This window comes from Dermacentor albipictus, chromosome 8 (assembly GCF_038994185.2).
Source record: "Dermacentor albipictus isolate Rhodes 1998 colony chromosome 8, USDA_Dalb.pri_finalv2, whole genome shotgun sequence".
NCBI lineage: Eukaryota > Metazoa > Arthropoda > Arachnida > Ixodida > Ixodidae > Dermacentor > Dermacentor albipictus.
The window spans coordinates 19353613-19365923 of NC_091828.1; the positions used below are offsets into that span (position 1 = coordinate 19353613).

Sequence of the window (12311 nt, forward strand, 5' to 3'; positions counted from 1 at the left end):
GTTGCGCTCTTCAGATGTTCATTTTTACTGTCCTCTATGAAATTGACCTGAAATAATTTCGTTCTCAAAGTTAGCAGCGAGAACTTCCTCCTTTTCTGGTAACTGTTATGAGCGTATCTGATGCGCTCTTTGTCTTTCATTCGATTCATCACGTGACTCGTTTGTCTGAAAAGCTGATTAGTCCAATTTGCATTATTACTTGCAGTTACTATATTCCGTCATCTTCAAATGTATGACTCGATAAAATAAACAGCCAAAAACTAATTTCAACATCTCATCTTTCGTAGTTTTATGCGAATTCGAACGCATTTCGTCAAGAATTCCATTTTAGGGAGAATATATAAGATAACCTAACATGCTGACAGATGCCGGCTGTGCGGTACGATTATAGCATTAATGTTATGATGATGATGATGATGATGATGATGATGATGATTATCATCACCATTATCCTGTTTTATGCCTGCTGCAGGACGAAGGCCTCTCCCTGCAATATCCGATTACCACTGTCCGGCACCAACTGATTCCAACTTGCGGCTGCGAATTTCCTCATTTGTAGGCGCAATAAGATAAGCCTTATTAAAGGCATCTCATTATTGTAACGTTATTCTTAATAAAAAGCAAAAGCAGGATGCGGAACTTAGACTTCCTGAGCTCCACAAATTATTTCTATCACTACTTGAAACTTTGTGCGAGAGCATTCAAGCTTTTAGCATCGGAAAATGAGGTGATGTCTTTGCTCCTGTGGCTCCTCTAGGTGTCCCGAAAACAAACAATATATATATTTATATATATATGGTTTGAAGAAAAACAATATATATATATATATATATATATATATATATATATATATATATATATATATATATATATATATATATATGTCATCTCGAACCTGGCACGCACGCCCGTTAAAAGTACTGTTCTATGTAATTTCTGGTTTCTGGTCCACTGTTAAGGCTTTCTGAACCCCAGCTTCCTGAATCATAACGTTTTACAGAAATGCTCAGAATCAAAAAAAGCAAAACAAAAACTTGGAGCACGCTTATGCTTCGACTCTAATAGTGGAACGTGATAGCATTCAAAGATTCTCGACTGCTTCTCACGCTTCCCTGCAACTAGAGCTTGTGTAATGTTTACCGTGGAACAATGGCAACGAACTCTATGCGCGAAGGCGAGCTGACCTGTAGAAACGCGGCCTCTTGCGTGGGTGACACCGGAAGTAGTGCACACGTGCCGCAAAAAAATTACATCCTTTTCAGGCTGTTTCGAGCTTTTGAGGTTTAAGCATGAGACGATTTAGCATAAAAGGCATGCCCTGTCGCTGTTTTGTTTTATGACATTTGTTTGTAGGCCGTCCTTCTTATCCGAGGAAACATTTAGCAGGGAAACTTAAGACTGCTTAGGTGTGGGAATGCGAAAGCGTTATAATCGCTTAGGTGAAATGTTTTCGATTGATGCTTTCGACGTAATATAAATTCTGCTGAATCGATGTGCGTGCTTGCTGGCCACATGCTCGGAACATTCGGACGAGTTTGCCGCAGAACGGTGAATTTTATTGTTTGCCTGATGGTAGGCTTGTCGTGACTTCTTTCGTGTTCCCTTGCTTCGTCTTCTTGAGGCATGCTTCCGAGGGCGACCACGGTTCACAGCTGCCGCTGAGGTAAACGCTTTCGCGTGCATCGCAGTAGACACAGCACCGATGAAACCCCAAGAGCAAGTGAAGCGTGTGAGGCAGTGACGGAGGCAGTGACGTGTGCAATGACGCACGCACAAGGCGCAATTTTAGTCAGCCATCACCACTGAGCCACCGTGGCGGCGGCGAGCGTGCTCGCCCCGCACCCTGGAGGTCCGGGTTCGATTCCCACCCAGAGAGAAATTTAGCTAATTTTCTTCTCGCAGGCATCAATTTACTTTGTTTACAGAAATCTGGGCGTCAATTCATGCATTTTTGGCGTCCTTTTATTCTTCTCATGTTGGCCGTTTTTGGTACCATCTTTCGGTGGCACCGCCGCCCACAACGCTGCATTTTCGCGTAAGGGGGGATATAATGCCTTTGCTATAGTAACTTTGTCGTGAATGTAATACAAGCCATTTATACATGAGTTTAGCGATCGAATGATGTGGCAATATAATCCGCATATACCGCATGTCATTTAGCAAACCTAAATATATGCGGAAATTTTCGCTTTGTGAAGTGTTGAGTTTTGCGGTAGTAACACATTTCACAATATTCTTGAAATTGACATTTTAGACGAAAGGATAACAACTACTCGGCATAATCCTCCAACGGAATGGATGACATCATTCTGCTTCACTGCAGATCGATAAACGCAAGAGCAGGCTTTACCTCGATACCATCACAAATTTTCCAAGTCAACTACATTTAAAGCGCACAAATACTTTAATCGTACAGCAACCTAAAAATTCAAACGAAATTGTTTGCATTTAAGAGAAAACACTAAGTATTGCTGACTGTGTAACGTGAAATTTCGCATTAGAGCCACGACGTTTTATACGAAAGGTATCGTTAGTACGTAAGATAAAAATAGCCACAGCACGTAGTTTACAAGCATGCAACTCAGCACTAATAAGAGATATAATGTAGTTCTTCTAAAGCACAAAAATATGATGTGTATAGAGCTTTGTAAGATCATTAAAACGCTTACAAAAGTTATACGGAAGTTCTGCTCGCAAATGGGTGGCTACATTCGGGAAGGTGACAGTTTTTCATTTCATTTAAGATTAGTGCATAATACGTGAATAAATATTTTACCACCTGTAGTGTACATATAACTGCGGTATTGATAATTATTACCCTGGTAGAGTTGTAAACTTTAGTTTTGCTTTGTTCATTTCTTCTTTGTTTTGTAACGGTCAAGAATTTGTTCTAAAAATACTGACGGGCCAAATAAACATATCTGCTTCGTACAGTTGGTATAACTCCAATTTAATTTGAAGTTCAATAAAGCTAATTAACATCGGTGCAGTGGAAGCCGACAATAACAATTCTTTTGTTCCTCGTATCTAGATAGAAAATACCGAGGAATTTTCAACCCCCCATCCCTTTAATTATTTGCCGATTGAACTACAACTGCACCTACATTTCAAATGTGCAGCACCGCAGCAAGTATCGTGAAGCTCAATCACTTTTCTTTTGGTTGCAGGGGCAGCGGTATGTGGCTAACGACCGTGGTGTTGACCACGGCAATCTTACTCCTCGTCGCCACATCTGTTGCCGCTGTGATGATCATGGCGAACAGTGAGCGGTATTTCTCACAGACGCGACATGCCACTGCATCATACGTGTCTTGATAGCGCACAAGTCTGTTAGATGACATCTCATGAGGTCTGTGCATTTTGAGCGAACTAGCGCGGTGCCCAGATCATGCGCTGGTGATCACATCTGCAAGTTATCAAGCAGCTACAGCGCTCAAAGACAGCTAAACTTTAAAAAAAAAACATCTCAGCGCTCTCTTTCAAGGGAGCTCGGCTTCCTATACCACAGGATCTATAACAAGCGCCTCTAGGTCGGACGCGCTGACTGCAATATCGTCGATCGTGGCAGGTGATCGTGGCAAGTGACGTGGCAGGCTAAAAATTCTGATGCCGAGTGCGCACACCATAATGCTGAGAGAAAGGAAGAAAAAGAATCGCGGGACTCGCGAACTAGATATGACGTGGTCATCCGCTCTCCGCATGAGAGAATGCAGAAAAAGAAGGCCGCTTGAGTTTCAGCAAACGGAGATAATGTTGGCACGAAAGTTCGATTCTTTGCATAATGTCGACTCGATATTACAAGTTTTGCTAGCTTCTCTAATAAATATTATCTTTTAAAATTTTCGCGGTTAAATTCTTCTTACACTGAGCTTTACAAATCCCAGTATGTACCAAAACGTTCCTATGGCACCTACTGATTACGCATGATATTAAACGATTTGATTGATTTACTTATGTTTAGGCTTCCTCATTTTTCGGGGCAACTGGGTATTTGTTCACTCTGGTTCAATACTACCGAATGGGTATTTGCCACTGCGACAAGCAGTGCGGAAGCTCTGGATGTATTTGTATGTGTCTCTTACATTTGCCGCTGTGCAAGCATCTCTTCTAAACATTCTTCTTTCGGGAAGCATTCATCGCATTTTCCCTCGCTATCCACACTGCTAACAGCTGCAGGCGAAAAGTCTGTGCTTGTGTCATCCGCTACAGTTGCTACCTCTCAACTCAAACAAGCATCACGTCATGTAAACTCCAAGGTGACCTTAGCTCTACGAGTTGGTTTCTCACTTACAAGGTGGTGGCACAAAGACAATCTTGATAAGCTTTGCTGACTTTGAATGAAAAAGTTAGAATCTAGAAATTTGATGGAGTACATTTTGCATAACGTAGGGCAATAGCTTCATTTTTCGACGAGTATTGCTGGAAATCAAAAAGATTGCACCTACGCCGTAAAGAACTGTAGTTCCAGCAACCCTCTAATACTAATCTAGAACAAAGATAACGTTGAAAATGTTTGTATACTGTTTACCGCTATGAGACATACCACTTCAACCGTGATTAAGGCATTTGTAAAGTAGCATAAATGATTCTGACAATTTGAACAAACATGTTGAAATATTTTCGAGAAGCTGGCTATTTAAAGGTTTCGAGGCGTCGATGCTACGACGACACTAAGAGGAAGGCGATGTATGATGCCTACGGAAGGAATAATCATGATGAGCCATTTAAGCACCAAAGAAGTGCTACAAACATGGAAATATCACTTCTGTCCCATTTTCACATCCATGTACTGAAGAGGCCCGGAATAGGCACATATCCAGCGGCACATGCCATACTGGCCGTCGAATAATAAAACCCAATTACAGGATAATTAGCAAATCATGAAAAAGGCGTTGATTATTCTTTGATATTACGTTGAGAGATGTATCTGCTTCAGCGCTAGAAGCACACATACACGAAAGTACACAAGCATGCCTATGAGCTGGCAGTATGTGCGCAGGTTTTATGTCGTTATGTATTGTTTGGTTACAAAACAATTCTTGTGTTCACTGATACCTCGTCGTCAGTCAAGGTTATGCGATATATGCACGAAAACTACTCGAGACCATATATTAACGACACTTGAAGCATGCGTAGGGAAACAAAGGACGATTCGCTTTAACATGGGACCAGTTCACGTAGTCCGCAAACCAATGCAATGTATTTGGTCACTTTTTGTCATCTAACAGACAGCATTTACTGAAAGTGAGTAGTGGTACCGAATTCTTCAATTTTTAATTGCCAACTTTTTGACAAATTCTTTTTAAATAATTAAAGGCAGGAGATCAAGTTGCTCTTAAAGCCCCAAGTCGGACTCACAATTTTATTTTCGATCCATTCTGTTCACTTGCATCGCTTCAGTTCTTGTTTAACGCGAGCATTCACGCATATTTCTTGTATTTGAATGGCAAAGTCGCTGTTGGCCTGAAACTGAAAATTGCTCCTAATGTTTTCAGAATAGCACTAGTTCTGGCACAATTACGTGATATCACTGAATGAGTAAAGTTTTCTCATAGTCGGCACAACTTTTGGGCGTCAGTGTGTATGTCGTAGCCTTGAACTTTTTACCGCGTAATGTCTTTACACTGACTGCATACGCACGTCGCTCACTAGCTTTGGCCTATGTATAAAGATTTTCAAGCGGGTTATCTTCTGCAAGTCTCTAAACACTAGTCTACAGAGAATGTATGTTTGTTATGGTTTTTTGGCAATTTGGAGTTTCCAGATAAAGATGTGTGTGGAACACATTTCCTCTGGAATCTAAATAACTTTGTCGCGTACCGTTTTGGCCCTGGCTAGTCCATGTGTTCCAAGGTGGCTTCAGACACACGCGAGAACCGTGGAGACTACAAAGAGACGGCCCCTGCCCGTTCATCCCTCGTGGCCCCCTTTGTGCTCGCCCAGCACAGCGCCGATCTTCGTCGTTCTTTTCCCCGTTCCAAAAGCGCGAGATACGCACATAGCGCGGTCTGCTGTCACAAGTCACGTGCCCGGGTTTCTAATGGCTTTCATACGGACCCTCTTCAACGCGAACATTATACCTGCACATAACGCAACAGTGGAACGGAAAGCTACTCTTTCGGCTCCACTAGACAATATCTATACGACTGTTTGCAAACTGCAAGACTCCTCGTACCACTTCCATACGCGCACAAATGAATGTAAACACTGAGTTTCATCGCATATCCGAAAGCGGTTGCTCCAGTTCGGCAACTGGGCTTAGATATGACTTGAACTTCTCTACATCCACAATCTCAGCTTCCATGCCACCTGCAAGTTCAATCTCGTTTACGGGATACAGATTGTTCACTATCTTGTCAGGTGTAGTATAACGTCTGCTTACTATCACACCAGACGGGAGACTCTTGAGTATCACCATTTGTAATCTTTCAAGCACAATGTCTTTGTGGTGTTTGCCGAAGTACAGCTTCTGCTATTTCTGCGCGAGCTCAATGTACGTGGCTGCGAGCTCTCTGGCTTTTCGCAGTCGGTCGGGCACTACCACGCACTATCTTGATTCTTATTTCTGTTTCTCAAGTTCTCGGCGACTATAAAACAGCTTCACTGGCAGCACTGTGCTTCTATCACATACCAAGAAACCGTGTCTTGGTACCAGGTGTTATAACCGAATATAAAGTATGGGCTTAGAGCGGCCCACTTCTTTCTCGTGGCGATAGTCATGGCAATCATCACTGATTCTCTTATTGACTTCTTTTCACACAAGCCGTTTGCCACCTGATGATATGCTGTGGTGGCAGCATGTTTGATGCTACGATGTTTCAAGTAGGCTTCGGTAGTGTGCGCCATTATTTGAGTACCGCGGTCTCTTGTTATCGGGGCTAGACATCAATGCTTCAGAATGATCCTTCTCTCGATTAACGTCTGAATAGTCGTGGCTTCTATATATTCCGCTGCGGTTTTGCCTCAGTGAACTTGGTTAGGTATTCAATGGCTACGATTATGTTTGTACATTCAAGAAGTCTTGAAGGACCCTATTATGCCCATCGCAACTGTATGGAAGAATCTGCAGACTTCTATTGGTTGCAGTAATTCGTAAGGCGCCAATGTCAACGATTTAATTATCTGACAAAGGTCACAGTGACTCACATACCGTCTGACGTCCTTATAGAGCTTTGGCCAGTAGCACTTCGATCTTAAGGCTTCAAATGCTCGCAAAGTTCATCCGCTTGTCGATTGGAAGGAATGCACTGGAGAAAGCGACTATTAACCGTGCTTTGATGTCTTTTGTAGGGAACATTGTTTGTCACGTATTTATTTTGGGCACGTTTGTGTTGCTTGTTTGTACCCGATGTTCTGTCGTATAGGTCGAGCAGTTTAGCGCTGAATATATCCTGACACTGTTCCTCGCCCATGTCGTCACAGTGTCACAGTGATGGGCAGGATACTACAAGGATTTAGCCTTTCCCCTGAACAACAGAAGGTGCCCTTCGTAGGCAATCTGATGACCTGTGTAGGACTCCTGTTTTATTGGCGACGTCAAAGTCAAACTATTGTAAAATAAGATACCAGCGAAGGAGGCTTTGGTTTCCTTCTTTGTAGCGCAAAACCAAACAAACTGCATACAGTAAAGACTGGCTTATCCGAGAATAACTACAGGCAACTCGTTCACACAAAGCGAACTTTGCGGCTTCAAAAGCCAATTGCTGATCCTCTTCCCATGAAAAAGTGGAAGTCTTCCTTAGTTGAGATCAAAGAGGTGGGGCAATGACACTCTAGCTAGAAATGAACTTCTTGAAGTACAAAGTAAGGCCCCATGAATCGTTGAAATTCGAGCACGTTGCGGGGATGTGGCACCTTCTGAACAGCTGCCAGTTTCGGTGGATCTGCACTTAGACCACGCTTTGTGACATGTCCAAGATAGTTGATTGCCGTGCAAAAGAAGGAAGACTTCTGTGGCTTATACTTGACATGTGCTTTGTGGAACTTTGTGAAACGTCCTCGAACGTCTGACTGAAACCTACGCAGTCATCTATACAAGCAACGGCATTGTTGTATTTGATATCATCGGTGATTGTATCAACGGCTTGCCGACAGACTGAATGGCACGCCTCCTAGGTTTAATGGCATCCCTGGGAATTCGCAGACTCGAAGACGTAACGAACGCAGTGTTCTGTATGTCTTCGGAGCGCATGGCGATTTGATAAAGCCCAGACACCAAGTTAATGATAGAGAAGTAGTTGCTTTCTACAAGAGACTATGGTGAATTTCGTTTTTTTGGAAAGGAATACACGACGTCTTCAGTTACTGCATTGCACCACCTATAATCAACTCACATGCGTGTGTACCCGTCTTCTTTGATACTAGAACCAGTAGTGACGCCTATAGGCTCCTGGATTGTCGCACAATATTAGTGTCAATGAGTCCTTGATCATGCTGTTGAGGAGGTCGAACTGCGTAGGAGACAATCTGCGACGATGCTGGGAGATTCGCTTCACAGGTGCAGTTGGAATGGTATATGGCTCGACCTTGCAGGCGCCTCCGTTGGTACTAGCCTGTGCAAAACAAGCGGTACGTTGCGCCAACAGCTCCTTCACAAGTTTCAACTCGTGTATCCGAAGTTTCTGGAAAGTTATCGATGCTTCTATCTGCTGTCTGTTGTCGCCGAACCTTATGTTATCTGATGTCATCGTGTGACGCGAATGATGTAGAACTTTGTGGAAGGCACGCGGGTCCCAACGATTAGTCTGGAACATTCGATGACTGCTGTATAAAAGCCGACGCGCTGGACCCGCTGATCAGATTTTCGACGATCGCCGACTGTGTTCGCCGCTATCGTTGTGCTATAAGTGTAGCCTGTTTTGTGGGCACAGGTTCGCCCAATAAAAGTTAGTTTTGTCGTTCACAGTATTGCTACTGTGTTATTCAACGTCACCACCACGTGACATCTGGTGGAGGTGCTTTACGTTCATGTACAGGACGCCCCCGGCAAGCCGTAATTCAAGCCCGGACCGCAAAGACAACACCAGCGCCTTCCCGGAACATCGAGCAAGCCGCCGGCTACAGCAGCTGCCCCCGGAACACGGAATTCTACCAGAGACGACCAAGAAGAGCGTCAGAGAAGTTCGTCCAGAGACGACCAAGAAGACAGCCCCAATGGCAGCCGGAGCAGCCCCAATAGTTCTGCAGCAGCCCAGGGAGCCACCGACGTTCCGCGGTTCCACATTTGAGGACCCGGAAAGCTGGCTGGAGATGTATGAGAGGGTCGCTAAGTTTAACAGATGGGACAGCGACGACAAGCTGCGGCATGTGTATTTCGCATTGGAAGACGCCGCCAGGACGTGGTTCGAGAATCGGGAAGCCACCTTAACGACGTGGGACCTGTTCCGAAGCGGCTTCTTGCAAACGTTTACAAGCGTCGTGCGAAAAGAGCGAGCCCAAGCTCTACTAGAAACCAGAGTGCAGCTGCCAAACGAGACGATCGCGATCTTCATGGAGGAGATGGCCCGTCTTTTCCGTCACGCCGACCCGGAAATGTCGGAGGAGAAAAAAGTTCGCTTCCTGATGCGGGGCGTCAAGCAAGAACTTTTCGCCGGACTTATTCGTAACCCACCGAAGACTGTGGCTGAGTTTTCTGCAGAGGCATCGATGATCGAGAAAACTCTGGAGATGCGCACCCGGCAATATAACCGCCAGGGGCACACTCCGCAGTATGCCATCCAAGGACTGGGTTCGGACGACCTTCAAGAGACCATCAGGGCCATTGTGCGCGAAGAACTGCGCAAGGTCCTGCCTTCGTCGCAGCCTCAAGTAGCTTCCATCGCTGACATCGTGAAAAATGAGGTTCAGCGATCGCTTGGGGTTCCTGAGGTGCAACCTCAATTACCGCAGCCCCAGCCAGAAGCGAAGGCCTACGCCGCCGTCGCACGCCGTCAAGGTCCCCCTCCGCGACCACGCCAGGGCCCTGCAACGACGCAATTCCGTCGTCCGCCGCCGCCGCCGCCAGCACGCCCACCCGTCGCCCAGCGAACCTACGCGAGGAAGACGGACATTTGGCGAGCTCCCGACCACCGCCCGCTCTGCTATCACTGCGGAGAAGCCGGCCATGTGTATCGCCGATGCCCATACCGGGAGATGGGATTGCGTGGTTTTGCCGTCAACGCTCCGCGCCCACAGCAAGGTGAACGCCCTCGCGATATCGCCGACTACCTCGCCGCTACTCAGTGGAGCCCTCGACGACCGTCCCGTTCGCCATCACCAGGCCGCTACCTGTCGTCGCAGCGCCGACCATACACCGGCCCAGCCCGGGGCCGCTCTGCCAGCCCATATCCGGAAAACTAAAAGCAGCAACCGATAGAGGTGCGGTTGCTGTTCGTCGATCTGACGAAGATCCTCCGCCGCCGACGAAAACGACGAAGAAGCTATCTCGACGACCTAATGAAGACACCGCAGTCCCGACGAAGTCAGCAAACCAATACTACACCGACGAAAGACGACTTGACGACGCGACGTTCCAGTTTCAGTTCAACACGACGCAGCCGTGATCCGACGCCAAGACCTAACTGCAACGCCAGACAAAGAACCACCGACCTCGACGTGCTTCTCGACGGCCACGCAGTTACCGCCTTAGTGGACACCGGTGCTGATTACTCCGTCATGAGTGGACACATCGCCGCCCAGTTGAAGAAGGTTAAGACTGCATGGGTAGGCCCTCAAATTCGCACCGCTGGAGGACACCTGATTACGCCGACTGGAATCTGCACGGCAAGAATAACCATTCATGACCGGACTTACCCTGCCACCTTCGTTATCCTCCAACAGTGTTCACGAGACGTCATTCCCGGTATGGACCTCCTGAACCAACACGGCGCAATCATCGACCTGAAGTCGAAGTCAATAACGCTGTCGGAAGATAAAGCAATACCGCCGGAGAGCCCTCGTAGTCACCACGCCTTGAGTGTGTTCGAAGATCAAGTGAGCCTCCCTCCTCGCTCCAGCATTGTTATTTCGGTCGGCACCGAAATACCCGCTGACGTAGGTGTCATCGAAGGCGACCGACGTCTACTGCTAGACCGTGAAATTTGCGTCGCAATAGGGATCGCTCGACTACACGGAGGGAAAACTGAAGTGTTGCTGACAAACTTCAGCCAGGAGTTCAAGCACATCAACAAGGGCACGACGATCGCGTACATCGAGGAAATTCTGGAAACCAGTGATGCGTTTGTCCTCTCGGATTCCGCCGCATCTACCCCGACGACCACGATTCCCGAACCAGCCTACGACATTAATCCAAGTCTCCCAGTGGTTAAGCAACAGCAGCTCAGAAGTCTGCTCCGACGATACAAAGGCTGCTTTTCGACGTCATCGAGGATTCGACAAACACCAGTCGCCAAGCATCGCATAATCACCGAGGAGTACGCTCGACCACTCCGCCAAAGCCCTTACCGAGTTTCGCCGCGAGAACGCGAAGCCATAAGCATCTACCATAAGCATAACCATAAGCATAATACGCATCTTGAAATAAATTCAAGATGCGTATTAATGCATCTTTATCGTGTACACGTCACTTTGACGCGGTGAGTTCTTGCGGTTTTGCGACGTCGCGTGACAGGCAGGTGAAGTGGGTGCAGCCCAAAAATATTTTACCAATAGCGGAGGACTAATGGCGAAAAGGGGTCGAATCAGAAGTAACTGTTTTTCTTTTTTCTGTCAAATCACGCATAATCAGTGTGTACACTTCATATCAGATGGGGAGGTATCGCGGTTTTCGTGACGTCGCGTGACAGACAGGTGAAGTGGGGGTGGTCGAAAAAAGTTTTTGACCAATCGTGGAGGGCTGATAACAGAATTGGAATAGAAAAGTTTGGAATAGTTTGACGTTTTAGCGCCCCTGGGCCGCTATTTTGTAGCGATGCCTTATGCCTTATTCTATGCTATTCTTATCATCCACCACACACGGCCGCCTGATCCCGTTGATAATGTGGGCTGACCGTCACTCTGACCACTGGCCAAGCACGAAAAGTCTGAAAAAGAATAGAATCAGAAAAGGCACCGCTGCAAAATACCGGCCCTGCATTCGTTAGAGCATCTCAAGCGGACACATTTTATACATGAACTCTTAGCCTACGTGAAACTGTTCCATAGTTAAAACGGTTTGTAAAATTCTTAATCACAAATTAATCAGGCACTTTGCCACTTAGGATGTGGTATTCGGCTTTACAAAACTGTGAAATAGGTTTTTTATTGCTGACTTACAGAGTAGTAAACCTGTTAGTTGATCTTCTCCCAAGTTTTTTACCAAGTTTTGCAATTTC

The 12311-nt window shown here is 46.0% G+C and overlaps 1 protein-coding gene across 1 annotated transcript in view; it reads left to right on the forward strand.

The window, feature by feature from the left end:
- The window catches only part of LOC135919575 (uncharacterized), a 135738-nt gene that overhangs the window by 45836 nt on the left and 77591 nt on the right, over positions 1-12311 (forward strand). Inside the window, exon 4 of the mRNA XM_065453492.2 lies at positions 3168-3262. Coding sequence (XP_065309564.2) covers positions 3168-3262 — 95 coding nt within the window. The remainder of the gene's footprint in view (positions 1-3167; positions 3263-12311) is intronic.